This window comes from Carcharhinus amblyrhynchos, chromosome 18 (genome assembly GCF_965287045.1).
Source record: "Carcharhinus amblyrhynchos chromosome 18, sCarAmb.v2.hapA, whole genome shotgun sequence".
NCBI lineage: Eukaryota > Metazoa > Chordata > Chondrichthyes > Carcharhiniformes > Carcharhinidae > Carcharhinus > Carcharhinus amblyrhynchos.
The window spans coordinates 38708593-38727955 of record NC_137341.1 but is presented as its reverse complement, the minus strand read 5'-3'; the positions used below and the strand labels follow the sequence as shown (position 1 = coordinate 38727955).

At 44.1% G+C, this 19363-nt stretch overlaps 1 protein-coding gene across 1 annotated transcript in view; it reads right to left on the bottom strand.

The window, feature by feature from the left end:
* The window catches only part of LOC145354731 (uncharacterized), a gene marked incomplete at its 5' end in the record, with an annotated part of 58646 nt that overhangs the window by 7457 nt on the left and 31826 nt on the right, over window positions 1–19363 (bottom strand). The window contains 5 exons of the mRNA XM_080206185.1: window positions 2628–2801; window positions 5915–6075; window positions 7495–7644; window positions 9708–9870; window positions 16963–17168. Of these exons, the coding sequence (XP_080062311.1) occupies window positions 2628–2801; window positions 5915–6075; window positions 7495–7644; window positions 9708–9870; window positions 16963–17168 (854 nt within the window). The remainder of the gene's footprint in view (window positions 1–2627; window positions 2802–5914; window positions 6076–7494; window positions 7645–9707; window positions 9871–16962; window positions 17169–19363) is intronic.

Sequence of the window (19363 nt, the reverse complement as noted above, 5' to 3'; positions counted from 1 at the left end):
AAGATCATTTCCACTGCTAGTCCTCAATAAGGTGATGGGCCTTTGTTATGCCGCATCCAATACCTGCAGACTCCTATCTTAAGATGATTGGAATAGCCAGAACAGAATGGATATAGGGGTTTGGGTGGTTGATCTGCAGAAACATCAGCCGAACATCTGGGCATCATTTATTTTGTCATTGCCTCTATATTGGTTCAAAATCCATCCAATCCTCATGGTGGTTGGTTTAACTTTAGATTAGGACCAGTTTGGAAGGTGTATTTCAGCACATTTACCACTATTGGTTGGGTTGCATTAAGATTGATAAACACTGTAAACCTCATTATTACCTTCCCTTCGATTCCCCCAAAGAATTTTCGATTCACACGTTCAATTAATATTCATCAGCGAAAGATATCGCTCTGAGCTTTAGATGCCAGCAGTTGGAAGCAAATGGAAATCACACCATGGAAGGAGACCATTCAGCCCAAAGTGTCTGTTCTTAGGGCAATGGCCCTGCTCATTCCTCATAGATTTGCAATCTTCTTTCTCCTTCAAGTGCTTATCTGATTCAAATCTTTCTCCAACAGCAAAGCTCAACAAATGCTTTGTAAGAAAATCTACTTTGATGGTTCGATTGAAGTAAGATCATTTTCACCACTAGTCCTCAACAAGGAGATGGATCAGCATTATGCTGCATCCAATACCTGTAGACTCATATCTTAAGATTATTGGAATAACCAGAACAGAATGGATATGGGGACAGAAATTGTAGAATCCCTACAGTGTAGAAGGAGGCCATTTGGCCCATTGGGTCTGCACTGACTACAATCCCACCAGCCCCTATCCTCATAGCCCCACTTATTTACCCTGCTAGTTCCCCTGACACTAAGAGTCAATTTAGCATGGCCAATCAACCTAATCCACATATCTTTGGACTGTGGGAGGAAACCGGAGCATCCAGAGGAAACCCGTACAGGGAGAATGTGCAAACAGTGACGCAGGCTGGGAATTGGGTGGGGATGGTTGTTTTGCAGAAACATCAGCCGAACATCTGGGCATAGCTTAATATGTCAATGCCTATATATTGGTTCAAGTACAAAATCCACCCAAACCTCATGGTTGGTTTAACGTTAGACCACAACCAATTTGGAAGGTGTATTTCAGCAAATTTATCTCTCTCGATTAGGTTGCATTAAGATTGATAAAGACTGTAAAAGTCATTGAGGCTCTGGAATTTTCTCAATTATCAGAATTGGAATTCTAACTGTTGAATTGGAGAAGAGGCTGGAGCCCTGTCCCTGATATCTTTAGCATACTATCATTACGCATCTTGGGGTTTGAAATTCGATATCTTTAGCAGACTACGTTTTGGGGTTTGAAACTTGAACGAGGCCATAAAATCATGCCTGTGAACAACGGATATTTCTATTGCCTGCCCCTGGCCCAATCCAATTCCGAAATGGGTGGGGCAGTAGAAATCTGGCGGATGGTCCAGATTCTCCGGGTTCCCAGCTGCGTGTTTCCAGCCGGTGGGAGGTGGCAAGTTGTTTGCTATTGGTGGGATTCTCCGGTCCCACCGCTGTCAATAGGAATTCCCACTGATGTCAACCCACATTGGCAGGAAACCCGTGGACAGGAGTGCACTGCCAGGCGGAACTGGAGAATCCCATCAGCGGGAACGGCCAGAGAATTCCGGCCACTATCTTTACACATCCTGGGGTTTGAAATCCAACTTGGAGTGTGAGCACAATGCAAGAGGTCACATATCTGCCACCCTGTATAAATCCCAACTGATTTTCAGTTCCACTGCAAGAAAAGAAAGTCTTGAATTTATGCAGCACCTTCCATGACTTAATGTGCAGCCAATGAAATGCTTCTTGAAATGTAGTCACTGCTTTCAACAAACAGCAATGTAATAATGGCCAGATAATCTACCTTTCAGATATTGGCCAGGACATCAGAAAGAATGTCACTGCTCTTCTTTTGAAAAGAGCTGTGGGATCTTGAGCATCTTCCTGAGAGGGCAGATGGATTCTTGGTTCGATATCTTGGCCAAGTGCAATGGAAGTGGATTTCGAGTGTGGTGTATAACTAGCGTCATACAACGCTGCCAAATATAAGCCCTTCCTTTGCTCATTTTAATATGCTCATCCACTTCATCAGCACAGTCTGGATCTTAGTGCAACATCTGGACTGTCCAAAATCTGTTGGGAAACCCCACAATTAATGGTGTTGTGTGGTTACAGTGATTACAGTGGTTGCTGTCAGGGCAGCATGGTGGCACAGTTACTAGCACATCTGCCTCACAGCACCAGGAACCCTAGTTCAATTCCTGGCTTGGATCACTGTCTGTGCGGAGTCTGCACGTTCTCCCTGTGCCTGCGTGGGTTTCCTTCAGGTTCTCCCGTTTTCTCCTGTACTCCGAAAGACTTGCATTGGCCATGCTAAATTCTCCGAGTGTACCCAAATAAGTGCCGGAGTGTGGCGACCAGGGGATTTTCACAGTAACTTCATTGCAGTGTTAATGTAAGCCTACTTGTGACACTAATAAATAAACGTTAAAACTTAAAAAAAATCCGCTGTTACTGTGCATATTATTCTGAGGGTTTATCTTTTAAAGGAAATGATTAAAAGTATTAGAGTACCTCTTGCTTCTTTAGCAAGAAAGCATCGATTAAACTTCCTACGTCATTTTCATCCAATGTTTTCTGACGTTCTTTGTAGAAATTCAGGATGAGCTGAACCATCTGTGTCCTGTTTTCAAAGATCTTCTTGTGAGTTCCAGGCAGAAAGCCCAGGAAAGGGAAAGCATTGTACATCTGAGGAATATAAAGAAGTTCATCTACTCAGCGATCTGTCAATTAAGGTTTGCATGCAACAGAAAATTAACAGCCTAGGTATGTTTTTAAAAACCTATGAGGTTTCCCAAATAATTGATTTCAAATGAACTCTTAGAGTCAAGAGTCATAGAGCAATACAGCATGAAAACAGACCCTTTGGCCCTTTCGGTCCACGCCAGCAATGGTGCTGTCCCAGCTCATCCCAATTGCCCATGTTTGGCCCTTATCCATTCCCATCCATGTATTTATTCAAATGCTTTTTAAATGTTGCCATTTTACCTGCCTCAGCTACTTTCTCTGGCAGCTCATTCCATATACGCACCACCCTTTGTGTGAAGAAGTTACCCCTCTGGTCCCTTTCAAATCTTTTCCTTCTCAACTTGAACGTATGCCCTTAAATTAAACCAAATACTGTGGAAATTATAGAATCTTAGAATCCCAACAGTGCAGAAGGAAGCATAGAATAGAATCATAGAATCTACAGTGTAGAAAGAGGCCATTCAGCCCATTGAGCCTGCACTGGCAACAATCCCACCCAGCTTCCATCCCTGTAATGCCTCATATTTACCGTATTAATCCCCCGATAGTAGGGCCGATTTAGCATGACCAATCAACCCAACCCACACATCTTTGGACTGTGGGAGGAAACCAGAGCACCCAGAGAAAACCCACACAGACACGGGGAGAATGTGCAAACTCCATACAGTCATGAGGCCAGAATTAACCCGAGTCCCTGGATGTGAGGCAGAAGTGCTAACCACTGTGTCACCTATTCGGCCCATCAAACCGAGAGTAATTGCATGAGGTTGTGGGGATGGGGCCTGGTTGGGACTGTGGTCAGTACAGACTCGATGGGCCAAGTGGCCTTCTGCGCTGTAGGTTTGATTTGATGAAACCTTTACCGACCACAATCCCAACTGGGCCCTATCCCCATGACTCCAACATATTTACCCCACTAATCGCCTTGACACTAAGGGGCAATTTAGCATGGCCAATTCACCTAACCCGCACATCTTTGGACGGCGGGATTGGGGGGGTGGGGTGTGGGGGTAATGGAACTGGACACCCAGAGGAAAACCACACAGACATGGGGAGAATGTACAAACTCCACACAGACAGTGATCCAAGGCCAGAATCAAACCTGTGTCCCTGGCGTTGTGAGGCAGCAATGCTAACTGCTAACTAAATCTGGCTTGGAAACAGAAAATGCAGAAAACATGCAGCAATTCAGTAATATCGGTGGGGAGGGGAAGGTAGGGTTAACATTTCAGGACAATGAATGGAAGAAGTTAGAGGTTTAACAGTTGATAAGCAAGTACAGACTCCCTTGTCCCCTCCCTTTTTCTCTTACTCTGTGGACAGAGAGGGCTATGGCGTAATGCTAGTGTACCTTTAAGAGTTTTTTTTTAATTTATGCTCACGGCGTCTGTGATGTCAATGTTGGGAGGAGGAAAAAACTGTGGGTAGGGCAGGTGTCAGGGGTTCATTTTCAGTTTCAGTTTGGGGAGTTGGAAGGTTAGCAGCATCAAGCTGAAAGAGAAATCTCTCTCACCCTGCTTTTATTCTTTGAAAATTCTGTTGGTTAGCTGAAAGCAAGACCTTGTTTTCCTGAAGGAAAATCCGCTGTTGTTGAGGGCTGGATGAGAGTCTGTTTGCTGTTTTGGGAAACTGTCTTGTCTTCAGATTGTTCTGTGTCTCAAGAACATTTGACTGCAGAATTCAACTAATGGCCTCAATCCCAGTATCACGTGAACCTTAGTCTATGCTGTGTTGAACTGCACATTCTCCCCGTGTCTGTGTGGGTTTCCTCCAGATGCTCTGGTTTCCTCCCACAGTCCAAAGATGTGCATGTTGGGTTGATTGGCCATGTTAATTTGCTCCAAATGTCAGGGGAATTAGCAGGGTAATTGTGTGGGATTAAGGGAATAGGACCTGGGAGAGGGTATTGTGGGCAGTACAAACTTGATGGGCCGAATGGCCTCCTTCTGTACTGTAGGGATTCGATGATTCAATAAATCAAGTTTAAATATGTTGTGGTAAATGACTTGTGTGGAGTTAACTTAATTAGTGAAATGGTACTGATTTAGTGTAATGTTAACACAGATTTGGGCATTGGTGTTTGATTAGTGTAGTTTTATTCTTAGCTTATGAACTGTCAATGTTTCAATTGTATCTGGTCCAGAAAGTCTGAGGTGTATGGGACCTCACAACATTAGATGGGCTAATTTGACATTTGAAATATTTAAACATAAATATAAATACTATTATAAAATCACAGAATAGAATTATTGAATACAACATTGGAGGCCATTTGGCCTGTCATATCTCTGCCAGGTCTTATAAGAAGTACTCAGCTAGTCCAACTCCATTGACCTTTCCCCATATTTCTGGATATTCATGGTTAGCACTGCTGCCTCACAGCACTAGTGACCCACATTCAATTCTGGACTCGGATCACTGTCTGTGTGGACATTGAATGTTCTCTCTGTGTCTACATGGGTTTACTCCGGGTGCTTCGGTTTCCTCTCTCACTCCAAAACTGGGTTAGGTTGATTAGCCATGCTACAATGACCCTTAGTGTCAGGGGGATTAGCAGGGTAAATACGTGGGGTTACAGAGATAGGGCCTGGGTGGGATTGTTGTCAGTGCAGGCTCAATGGGTTGAATGGCATCCTTCTACACTATAGGGACTCTATGATACTATGATTTTACGATCCTCTCTAATTCTTTCACATCCTGCCTAAAGGTGCCCAGAATAAGACTGATTACTCAACTGAGGTTGAAACAGTGTAGGTTCACCATAGCTATCTTGCTTTTGTCCTCTGCATCCCTACCTTTAAAGCTTAGGATCCTGTAAACCTCATTAACCATTTTCACAGCCTATCCCGGCACCTACAACAATTTAAAGTTTATTTATTAGTGTCACAAGTAGACTTACATTAACACTGCAATGAAATTACTGCGAAAATCCCCAGGTCTCTGCTCCTGATGCCCCTTTGGAAATGTATCCTTTACTTTCCATTGCTGTTTCGTGTTCTCCTTACCAAAACATATCACTTCACACCTCTAACTGCATAACATCGAAGGTATACCTGGACTTCAGAAGTTCCGAGCAGATTAAAATTTTCACGTATCAGCCTTGTAATTGTACGAAATATTTTGTCCTCGTAGTCGAACCGATCTCCGAAAACTATCGAACAGATGATGTTGGCCATGGCAGAGGTGACTGGCACCGTTGTATCAAAGGACTGCCCTGCCAGCAAACACAGATCAACATGAATTTAATGTTATTTGGAAAACATTTTAATTCCATCTAATGTTTTAAGGCTGTCACATCTTCAGTTCCTCTGGTGGCCAGTTTTCAAGTCATACAGACCCCGTGAACTCCCGTGTTAGAGATCATTGCAGCCTTTATTTTTTCTATGGGATCAGGGCATTGATGATCAGCCATGATCAAAACATAGAACTGGTTCAAAGGGCCAAATGGCCTCCTCCTGCTCCTATTTTAAATGTTTCAATGTTTGCCAGAACAGAATAAAAACAGGGAAGAAAGAACTTGGGTTTCTATCACATTTTTCACTGCCTTAGAATTTCCCCAGAGGACATATTAAACCGCAGTGTGGTAAAGGAAGAAATGGGCCAGCCAGATTGTTCACAGCGAGCTCCCAAAAATAGCAACGTGGTAATGATCATAGAAACAGGAGGAGGCCATTTGGCCCTTCGAGCCTGCTCTGCCATTCATTGTGATCATGGCTGAACATCCAGCCTAATCCTGCTTTCTCCCCATAATCTTTGATCCCATTCGTCTAAGTGCTGTGTCTAGCTGTCTCCAGAATACATTGAATCATCTGTGTGAGTGATGTTGTTTATGGGATGGATATTAATTGGGGGACCAGAAAGAACTCTTGGTTTGTGCCGTGGCTGATAGACCCGACTGCAGCAATGCTGATTCAGGGAGGGGGGTATTGAGCCCGGGCCCCTGCTCCTGATCACCCTATAGAATTACACAGAGCTAAAATTTCAGAGAGGAATAGGGCCTGGGTGGGATTGTTGTTGGTGCAGACTTGATGGGCCGAATGGCCTCCTTCTGCACTGTAGGGATTCCATGAGTGCAGAGATGGGCCATTGATCTAACTGGTCTACACAGTGTTTCTGACCCTCTTCATCTAACTCTATGAGCATGTCTTCCTGTTCCTTTCTCCCTCATGTTTTTATGCAGCATCCCCTTAGATGCATCTACGCTATCTGTCTCGAGCACTCCTCATGGCAACAAATTCCATATTCTCACCACTCGCTGAGCGAAGAAGCTTCTTCTGAAATCGCTAATGGATTTAATGATTATCTTCCAATTACATTCCTTGTTTGGACTCCTCCACAAGTGGGAACATCTTTTTACAATGTCCATGACTTCTCTGTGAAACTGAGCTTGGAAAGATGCCTGGTAAGGACAGAATTGGGCTAAAGGCAGTGAGGCATCCATCATGTATTTCAATTACAAATCCACTGTGACATTTTCTAGGTCACATGACAATGGCTTCAGCCATTCCAAGGCCAGAAAGTTCCCAATATAAAGTAAAACCCAAAAATCAAACAGCACATTTCAGCTAACGCCATGCAAGCATAGTTGTACTGACAAATCAACCAGAATATATAAGTTATAGAATTATCGAACCTTGGTGGGATTGAATTTCTTGCATCAGAAACTTGGCTTCCTCGATAATTTTGTCTTCAATTGTCTTTTTGCCCATTCCAAAATTACGCAGGGTCGTTAAAGCGAACCTTCGCATCTGTTTCCATGACTCCCCATGTCCAAAAGAAATACCTAGAATGGACATCAAATGGAAGATAACTTGGAGCAGGAATTTCCAATCTCTTGAACAGGAACATAGGAATTAGGAGTAGAGGTAGGCAAATTCTGCCCTTTGAGCCTGCTCTGCCATTCAATCAGATAACAGCTGATCTCTCCCTGATCTCAAATCCACCTCCCCACCTGTTCCCCATATCCCGCAGGCTTGGTCTTCCACTCCCGCTGAAGTTGACCCCTTAAAGCGGGATCCCCAGCGGTGGGTGGGCAGACGAACTATGCTAAAGTCCATCGACTTTAGTGGCATTGGTAGTTCCCATTGGCAGCTAATACTGGGCAAACTCATTGCTAGAAAGTGGAAAATTCTGGCCCATTGCTTTGTTTCCAATGCATCCAGAAACAGAATGGGAAACATCGGTGTTTTAATAAACTCATTGCACTCTTCAGTCCTGCCAATGGTTTCAGACAAGTTTCCTGATGTATTACTTAACATAGAATTACACAGAATGTGCAATCCACAGGCAAGCCATTCATCCAATAGGCCTATGCAGTAGTTATGCCCCTTCTTACTTAACGCCATCAGCATACCCTTCTATTCCTTTCTATCTCATGTCTTTATCCAACTTCCCCTTACATGTATCTGTGCTATGGGGTGGCACGGTGGCACAGTGGTTAGCATTGCTGTTTCCAGTGCCAGGGACCTGGGTTTGATTCCTGCCTTGGGTCACTGTCTGTGTGGAGTTTGCATATTCTCCCCATGACTGCATGGGTTTCTTCCGGGTGCTCCGGTTTCCTCCCACACTCCAAAAGACGTGCTGGTTAGATGCATTGGCCATGCTAAATTCTCCCTCAGTGTACCCAAAAAGGCACCAGAGTGTGGCGACTAGAAGATTTTCACAGTAACTTCATTGCAATGTTAATGTAAGCCTACTTGTGACACTAATAAATCAATTTATATCTACCTCAAGCACTCACAATCTCCACAATTCTCACCACTCTCTGAGTTTCTCCTGAATTCCCCAATCTATTTAATAATGTCCATTTTCTATTAATAACTCCAAGTACCCCCATGAGTTGAAACATAAGTTTAAGTTTATGTAAGTTTTTCACACAGAGGGTGATGAGAGTCTGGAACAAGCTGCCAGAGGTCGTAGTAGAGGCGGGTGCAATTTTGTTTTTTAAAAAGCATTTACATGGGTAAGTTTGTTATAGAGGGATTAGGCCAAATGCGGGCAATTGGGATTAGTTTAGGGATTGAAAAAAAAGACTGACATGGACAAGTTGGGCCGAAGGGTCTGTTTCCATGCTGTAACCTTCTATGATTCTATGACTTCATAACTCTATTAGTATCTGTTAGTGTATTTATTAGTAAACATCTATTTACTATGAATATTACTGTGACCAGAATATGATGAATATATGCTACCACCCCTCCCAACAGATCTAATATTTCTTAATGGGATCCAAGTCCACCTTTTAACTAGTGTGTCCCAAACGAGTGATCAAAATATCTTAGTTTTTTGGTTAACAAGTAATTATAATATTGATGGTGTTATAAATGTTGCTTTAAATGTTGGTAAAAGGAATGTGGAGTAGATATGGGGTAAGAGTTTATTTATTTATTTATTTGTCACAAGCAGGTTTACATTAACACCGCAGTGAAGTTACTGTGAAAATCCCCCAGTCGCCACACTCTAGCGCCTGTTTGGGTACACTGAGGGAAAATATAGCACGGCCAATGCACCTAGTCAGCATGTCTTTCAGACTGTGGGAGGAAACCAGAACTTGGAAGAAACCCACACAGAAATAGGGAGAACGTGCAGACTCCACACCCAAGCTGGGAATCGAACCTGGGTCCGTGGCACTGTGAGGCAGCAGCACTAACCATTGTGTCACCCCATAGAAAACAGCAAGCAGGTTTATTAAGAGCTGTTCACTAGACAAGAGCTGGGTCTCGACTAAGGCAAAGCCCGTGAACTATCCAACGGAGTCACGGACAGATCAAGTGGCTATGCAGCAACACCACAACCACTCAACTTTATAATAAATGACACGTAAGAAAGTGAAGAGCTGCCGGTTACCGTAACCGTTTGCCTGCATTTCCAACACGGGGATCTTTGCTCTCTCTGCAAATTCGTCTGCATGGTCCACAAGAGCTTCTTTCACTGCTTCGTACCCCGTGAGAACCACCACTTTCTCCAGTCCCAGCTGAATGGTAAAGACAGACCCGTACTGCTCAGATAACTGAAATTAAACCAGAAAAATCCAATCAACACAATTACATTAATAACAAAAGGGTGAGGAAGGGGGTGGGTGGATGGATGGTGAAAATTGGACAGGGTGGGGACCCAAAACAAACCAATTGCCGTTTAGTCACCCCGTTAGTGAACCAGATGGGGTTTTTTTAAATGATATTCAACAATGGTGTCACGGTCATCATCAGATTTTTAATTCCACATTTCTGCTGAATTCAAATTTTACCATTTGTCGTGGTGGGATTCAAGCTCAGGTACGCAGAACATTACCCTGGATCTCAGGATTCCCAGCTCAGTGACAATATCACTATCACTCGCCTCTGGTTTCAGAGATGTCAGCTAGAGTGACTGAGAGCCACAAAGTGCTTTACATGTATTCAGTTTAACACAATATTCCTTCATGATGGAATTTGCCCTCTTGTGGTTGGTCCAGAACCGGTTCCAAAGTTTATCACAACATCTGTGCAACTTCCTGTCCTTTCTTGAAAGTTTAGCAGCACTTCAAATTAACTCAGAAACCCAGAGTATTAAAACCGGACAAGGGTGTGGGTAGCAAAAGAGGTGAACTTGCTCATTCTCTACTAAGGTCAATGGAATTGAATGGGGTGACTAATGGGCAACATGTCCATGTCCTATTGAGGTCAATGGCAGTGCCAATCTGGCTCAGCCAATCTGACAGTACCAACCTGTGCCAGGATAGTGATGCCAGTGTGGCAGTGTCAGGCCCTCTGGGAAGCCCCACTGGGTGGGTTCCTCTTATGTGTGATGGTGGTTTTGGGAGCTCTGGGGGGGGAGAGGTGGGATACTCGTGGGCGGGGTGGCTGCACACCCAATGCCTGTGTGGTGGAGGTGGGTGGAGGCCCCTCAATGCCCCTGCGGGATGGGGGGAGGGGGTGACATTCTGATGCCTGTGTAAGGTGGGGGCACCCCAATATCTGTGAGGGGGAGGGGGTGACACACTGATGTCTGTGTGGGGTGAGGGGGGCATCCCAATGCCTCTGTGGTGAGTGGGTCACCCAGATGTTCATGTGGAGGTTCCCTGTGTTTGTGGTGGGGTTGTGGGGAGGTTATTTTTATCGCAGTTTGGGAGGCCATTTTAAAGATGGCACCCAGATCTATGTGGAGCCAGCATTACTGGCTCTATCAGACACTGTCCAACCAGAGTAAACATCACCCCAGACAGCACTAAAATCCAGAGAGAGAACTCAGCTGTGTTGTAGGAGAGCTACACGTGGTTTTTTCACCTCAGCCAGTTCTCTGTGCGCTATGGGAAAGATTCTGTCCAGTAAGTCCATTCAGCCCATGACAGCCTTTATGCTCCATTCAGGCCTTCTTCCATTGTTAACTCTTTATCAACATAACCCTCTATTCCTGCCACCTTATGTACTGATCTATCTTCCGCTTGACTGCATCTATTCGATTCAGTTTAACCATTCCCTGTGGTAGCGAATCCTACATTCTCACCACTTTTTGGGTAAAGAAGTTTCTTCTGAATTCCCCATTGGATTTCTTGCTGGCTACCTCAAGTTGATGGCATCTAAGAATGGACTTACTCACAGTAGGAAAATTATTCCTGTGACTGCTCTTTTAGAACCCTTTTAGAATTATAAAGCTGTTTATTGGGTCGAACTTGATCCTCTCATGCTTCAGGGGATGGCTGAATAAAGAATACAATGATCACAAACAGCAGCAAGATCAGTGAATGGCCACATGTCAAGGGCAGTCTCAGAAGTGAGGCAGTGATTCCCAGGGGACAATGATACAGAGGTGGATTTACATCACTGAGGCAGGTAGCTGGACTCAGGAAAATTCCCAGCTCAGCCTGCCTGCTTTGGGAGAAAGTGACCATAGAGGCTGGATCATCATTGACAACTAAGAAACACACAGATAGAATCATAGAATCCCCACAGTGCAGAAGGAGGCCATCCAGACCATCAGGTCTGCACCGACCACAACCTCACCCAGGCCCCACTCCCATAACCCCTCATTTTTACCCTGCTAATTCCCCTGACACTAGGGTTAATTTAGCATGGCCAATCAACCTAACCCGCACATCTTTGGGATGTGGAAGGAAACCAGAGCACCCAGGGGAAACCCATGCGGGCATGAGGAGAATGTGAAAACGCCACACATGAACGTGAGGCCATAATTGACTATTTTCTAAATGGGAAAATGCTTAGGAAATCAGAAACACAAAGGGACTTGGGTGTCATTGTTCAAGATTCTCTTAAAGTCAGCATGCAGGTTGAGTTAGGAAGGCAAATGCAAAGTTAGCATTCATGTTGAAAGGGATGGAATACAAGAGCAGGGATGTACTTCTGAGGCTGTATAAGGCTCTCGTCAGATGCCATTTGGAGTATTGTAAGCAATTTTGGGCCCCATATCTAAGGAAGGATGTGCTGGTCTGGGAAAGGGTCCAGAGGAGGTTGACAAGACTGACCCCTGGGATGAAGAGCTTGTCTTTTGAGGAACGGTTGAGGACTCTGGACCTGTACATGTTGGAGTTTAGAAAGATGAGGGGGGATCTTACTGATACTTATAGGATACTGCGAGGCCTGGATAGAGTGGACGAGGAAAGGATGTTTCCACTAGTCAAAAAAATTAGAACCAGAGGGCACAACTTCAGGCTAAAGGGACGATCCTTTAAAACAGAGGTGAGGAGGAATTTCTTCAGCCAGGGAGTGGTGAATCTGTGAAACTCTTTGCCGCAGAAGGCTGTGGATGCCAGGTCATTGAATGTCTTTAAGATAGAGACAGCTAAGTTCTTAATTGATAAGGGAATCAGGGGTTATGGGGAAAAGACAAGAGAATGGGGATGAGAAAAATATCAGCCATGACTGAATGGCAGAGCAGACTCAATGGGCTGAGTGGCCTAATTCTGCTCCTATGTCTTAAGGTCTTATGAACCCGGATCCCTGGCACTGTGAGGCAGCAATGCTAATCACTGTGCCACCATGTCGCCCAGTACAAAGATGATGAAAGATAAAGGGCAGAGTTTTCCCATCCAGCCCGGCACGGGAATCATAGCAGGTGGGGGAGTGGACCATACAAAAATCAGTTGACCTCAGAAGGGATTTCCCAGCCTTGGGACAAGTGCGGCTTGTCCAAAGTGAGCACAGCCATAAATAAAATGGAAAACAATAAAGCCAAAAGCCCAGATGAAATAGCCACTGGACAAAAATAAAAGTTAAGAAGGGCTTTGGAGTAAACTGTCTTTAATGAAGTTTATGACATGGGAGAAATGGAAGACTGAAATAAATCAACATTTAATGTGAACAAAGAACAGTACAGCACAGGAAACAGGCCCTTCGGCCCTCCAAGCCTGCACCGCTCATTGGTCCAACTAGACCATTCGTTTGTATCCCTCCATTCCCAGTCTGCTCATGTGGCTATCCAGATACGTCTTAAACGATCCCAGCATGTCCACCTCCACCACCATACTTGGCAGTGCATTCCAGGCCTCGACCACCCTCTGTGTAAAAAACGTCCCTCTGATATCTGAGTTAAACCTCGCCCCTCTCACCCTGAACCTGTGACCCCTCGTGATCGTCACCTCCGACCTGGGAAAAAGCTTCCCACTGTTCACCCTATCTATACCCTTCGTAATTTTATACACCTCTATTAGGTCTCCCCTCATTCTCTGTCTTTCCAGGGAGAACAACCCCAGTTTACCCAATCTCTCCTCATGGCTAAGACCCTCCATACCTGGCAACATCCTGGTAAACCTCCTCTGCACTCTCTCCAAAGCCTCCACGTCCTTCTGGTAGTACAGCGACCAGAACTGGACGCAGTACTCCAAATGTGGCCTAACCAACGTTCTGTACAGCTGTAACATCAGACTCCAGTTTTTATACTCTATACCCCTTCCTATAAAGGCAAGCATGCCATATGCCTTCTTCACCACCTTCTCCACCTGTGCTGCCACCTTCAAGGATCTGTGGACTTGCACAACCAGGTCCCTCTGTGTGTCTGTACTCTTGATGGTTCTGCCATTTATTGTATAGCTCCCCCCTACATTAGTTCTACCAAAATGCATCACTTCGCATTTATCTGGATTAAATTCCATCTGCTTCCTGAAAAGCCTGGATCAATTAAGTGTGAACTCCATTAGGCTAATGAGTCATGTTACCAAGGTCATTCTTCGAGTGCTGATGGAATAGGACCAGGAGCAAGTGGCTTTGTAGGAGATATGGAACGATACAGGTTATCTTTGTGGTGTGCCTGTTATCAGAAAGGGCCATAGAGATTTAAAAAATACACATTCATGTGTTTTATTGATTATACTGAGGTGAAACATGAAGAACTGGTGAACATGTCTTTTAATCTTGTCGGTACGGCGCTTGGAGGGATAAGCAACTTTTATTGGAAACAAGCGGCAGTCATAAATATTGAGAATGATCTAAGTGATCTTGTGAAAATTAAAACAGGGGTCAGATGGGGTGTGCTTACTCACCATGTTTATTCAATTTGTGTCATGAAAATGTTCCTTGAGAGAATTAAGAACTTTCTGGATTATTATTTGGAGATTACACCTTTAATAATATGGGTGACACAGTGGCACAATGCTGCCTCACAGTGCCAGGGGACCCAGGTTCAATTCCGGCCTGGGATGGCCGTGTGGAATTTGCACGTTCCCCCCGCATCTGTGGGGGCTCCCTCTGGGTGCACCAGTTTCCTCCCACCGTCTGAAGATGTGCGGATTACGTTGATTGGCCATGCTAAATTGACCCTAGTCTCAGGAGGATTAGCAGGGTAAATATTCTGTGGTTACGGGAATGGGGGCCTGGGTGTGATTGTGGTCGGTGTGGACTTGATGGGCTGAATGGCCTCATTCTATGGATTCAATGATACGCTGATGGTATAGTACTCATTGCTGACTCTGTAGTAAATGAAAGTGAGAAGATAAGACTATAAATTGCAAAGAGGTAGTGTCCAAAAAAATAGTCTGAATACCTGAATGGAGAACAGAACAGAACATTGAAGAACAGACAATTTTGTTACCTAGGATGTATATTAACATTGGACAGGAAGTGCAACTAAGAAGTAAGATGGATGAGAAAGGCCATGAGTCACTGCAAGAAATGAAAAGGACTAAAATCAACTCAAAATCAGTCATGGAAACAAAGCTGAGAATCCTGGAATTTAACATCACTCCGATTCTGACATAGGGAAGGGAGTGTTGGACAAGCAGTGAAGTAGTGCAGAGAAGGGTTGAGACTGCAGGGTTGTGGTTTTTTGAGTGAATAATAGGGATGCCTTGGACAAGTCACGTGATCAGTGAAGAGCTGCTTGTAAAACCTGAGAGTAAAAGAGCTATGCTGACCAAGATCAGAAAGAGACAGGTGGAAATTTTTGGCCATTTAATGAAAAATCGTTGTTTCGAAGGTCTGATGCCAATGGGAAAGGTTGATGGTAAAAGGGATCAAAGGAGACAAAGAACAATTTTTCTCAAGAGCCTCACAACCAGGATGAATGTACCACCAACAAAGATGATCCACGCCTCCAAAGCAGAATTAGCATGGAGATCCATGGTTACCAATATCCCCTTTGAGCATGGTACCTGAAGGAAGAGAAGACTGAATGTAAACTTGCTAAGCTGTAATGTAATCTTGCACATTGAATGTAATTCTGGGCAGTCCAGCATCTCCAATGTGGCTTTTCCGAGCACTGTGTCCCAGTCCTGCAGCAGAACATACAATTTCTCTAACACACAACTCCTCTGCATGTGTGTGTGTTTCCTTCAATTGATGGTACCCATTTGTTGCTTAGAATACACCTAGAATCCCTAAATGCGGATTCTGCCCATCAAGTCTGCACCAACCTCAATCCCACCCAGGCCTTACCCCATGCATTTACCCCAGCTATTCCCCCTGACACTAAGGGGCAATTTAGCATGGCCAATCCTCCTAAACTGCACATTTTTAGACTGTGGGAGAAAACCCACTCAGGCATGGGAAGAATGTGCAAACTCCACACAGACAGTGACTCAAGCTGGGAATCGAACCCAGGTCCATGGTGCTGTGAGGCAGCAATGATAACCACTCTGTCACTGTGACGCTTTGAAAGAACTGAATGTATTTCTGCAATGCTGCCATTCAAATCAGAACAGCTAAGGTTGAGAAATTGCATTATCGTATGCTTATACCTGTGCTGACTTTGCCCATCCCAATTAATACATTGTAATTTCTTACACTACAATCATGAAGATATTTCAAAACACCTAATTGATTGGCTGTAAATAACTTATGTGTGTCCTGAGGTCGTGTTATTCTTGAATGACCCGGGACTGATTTTCATTTAGTAACTGCATGATGTTCATTGACTTATCATAGATATTTTTCAATCGAGGTACTGCAAAGGCAAAGTAGTGCAGATGCTGGAATCTGAAACAAAAGCAGAAAATGCTGGAAAATCTCAGCAGGTCTGACAACATCTGTGGGGAGAGAAGAGAGCCAATGTTTCGAATCAGATTCAAAACGAGAGATCTGCTGAGATTTTCTGTTTTTATTTCAGATTCCAGCATCCGCAGTGACTTTTCTTTTATTATAATCATCGTGCTGATCCTACCATGTAAAGCCCCAACACTGGGGGCAGCGCAGTGGCACAGTGCCAGGAACCTGGTTTTAATTCCTGGCTTGGCTCACTGTCTGTGCGAAGTCTACACATCTTCTCCATGATTACGTGGGTTTTCTCTGTTTCTTCCCACTGTCTGAAAGACACGCTGGTTAGATGTGCTAAATTCTCCCTCAGTGCACCCGAACAGGCACCGGACTGTGGCGACTGGGGGATTTTCTCAGTAGCTTCATTGCAGTTAACGTAAACCTACTTGTGACACTAATGAACAAACTTTAAACTGTTCAGGTTCTGTCTTTATCTTTCACAACCCCTTTTTCAATCTGTCACAAACATTGTACTACGTTCAGACAAGGACATTGACTGCTGTGGTTCAAGAAGGCAGCTCACCACTACCTTGTCGAGGCCGAGGTGGGCAGTAAATGCTGGCCTAGTCAGTGATGCCCATACCCTGCAAATGGATTTTTAAAAAAATCTTAAATGCTTAACTGAGATAGACTTATCTGACCTCCATCAGACTTCTGTACAGCGTTTTTAAGTCCAGGCTATGCAGGTTCCCAATCAGTGGTAGAGGAGCGGGACCTGGGGGGAGCTTGAAAGTAGCTGAGGGTTTGGACCCGGTATAAAGATATAGCAGGTAAAAACCAGCCAGAAGTGAAAAAAGGACGAAGGTGAATGCATCACTGCCCAAGAAGCTCAGGAAAGACATGGTGCCTTAAACTTTCATTCCAAGAACCAGGATAAAGGGAGTAAAGCTGAGTTGGACCATCGGGTCTAAAGGATACGCAGAGAATAGATAATAAATGTCTAAAAGTAAATATTAACAGCCAGTTCAAAAGGACATGACTTTCACGTGAGGAGGTCTTTTTTTTTGCTGCAGACTAGTAACCCCTTCCAACTACTCTCTGATTGCTTTATTTTGATGCCTGTATCAATGCTAGTTACATAGAATGCAGTTTATGTTGGAATATTACTGTCTGTTAGCCATGCACATTTCCAGCTGTGTTTCCTACATTACTTGGAGATGCCGGCATTGAACTGGGGTAAACACAGTAAGAAGTCTCACACCACCAGGTTAAAGTCCAACAGGTTTATTTGGTAGCAAATTTATTTCGATTGCACAGCTAGTAGCTAGAGGATTTTGCTACCAAATAAACCTGTTGGATTTTAACCTGGTGTTGTGAGACTTCTTACTGTGTTTCCTACATTACGACAGTGATCATGCTTCAAGAAATGTTTTATTGGCTCCATGTAAAGTACTAACAAATTGAAATCTTGATCGAAGATTTTCCAATTCCCCCACGGCGGGTGGGGTAAGCCATTCAAATCTCTGTTAACTTTGGTGGGTGCAGAAGATCCCACTGGCTGGAATCCTACCCTCTGTGTCAGTAGCATTCCATTGTGGATCTGCTAATGTCTGAGAACCCCACAGAGGGAATAGGAGTCAAGGTATTAAACTATACCTTACGCTTTCCAGTATCTTTCCAAGGAGGCATGGTGACACAGTGGTTAGCACTACTGCCTCACAGCACCAGGGGACCCAGGTTAGATTCCCGACTTGGGTTGCTGTCTGTGCAGAGTCTGCACATTCTCCCTGCATCCGTGTGGGTTTCTTCTGGGTCTTCTGGTTTCCTCCCTCAGTCTGAAAGACTTGCTGATTAAGTGTATTGGCCATGCTAAATTCACCCTCAGTGTACCTGAACAGGTGTCGGAGTGTGGTGACTAGGGCATTTTCACAGTAACTTCATTGCAGTGTTAATGTATGCCTATTAGTAATAAATAATTTTTTATCTTAATCAGCAGATTTCAACACATGATCAGCCACAGTCACATTCATATGTCATATCTTCTGGCAGAAAGGTGGATTTTTACTTGTAGCATCACGCACAAAATGAATATCAAAGGGGAGAAAGAAATCCTTGCTATTTGTAGGTGAGATTAGTGAGTTTCAGAGACAGATGTAGTCTTTTTAGTGACAGGGTAGCAAGAAGGGATTAAATGATTCTTTAAGTTAATATGGACGGTTTGCTCATTTGTGAATGCAATAACAGTATTAAAACAAATGAATATGATTTTAAAATATATAGATATCAAAGTTTTGAATGTGTTTTAATATATGAAATGTCAAAAAGAGCAAATGCTGCAAAGTGTATTAGTAATGTCAGAAGGTTAGAGGTATAAACTAGAAATCCATTAGTCAGCAAAAGTAAGCATTAGAAAGTTTTAGGGGCAAATGTTGTAACTTTATAGCAGCATACATTATCCAAACAAAGTGCATTTCTAGGGCCCAGCAATCACACATCTCACTTTCTCGGCAATGTTCCGGTGGGGAAGGTTTATCTATGGAAAGCTTCCATCAGTACATAGCAACCAGGAAATGGGTTTTGCCAAAATGGGAGGATGCGCAGATTGAGTGGACTAATGAAATATCATTGTACTGAGCGGCAAATTGCAATTGGCTGAGTTACTTCTCAAAAACTGGATTAAACAAATGAAATCAATTTTAAACGAATGAAGAGGTGTATTTTAGATCACAAAAGATGTAATTATTCTGTATTTTGGCTGAGTGCCTCAGATAGAACAAAGAACAAAGAACAACACAGCACGGGAAACAGGCCCTTCGGCCCAACGAGCCCGCGCCGCCGTCCCACTGTCTCAGTGACCTATTCATGATTTTAGTCTACACCTAACGTGCGAGGATCAGGGAGGTCCAATTTAGGGACAATTTAGTACCCAATCAATCAGCCTAAAAGCACATCTTTGGGGGATGTGGGAGGAAACCGGAGCACCCGGAGGAAACCCACGCAACCACGGGGAGAACGTGCAAACTCCCACAGACACAGGCCCAAATCCATGTGTCCGCACAGCAACAGAGATAGTCTCTGAGCTGTCATGTTGCCCTCGAGATG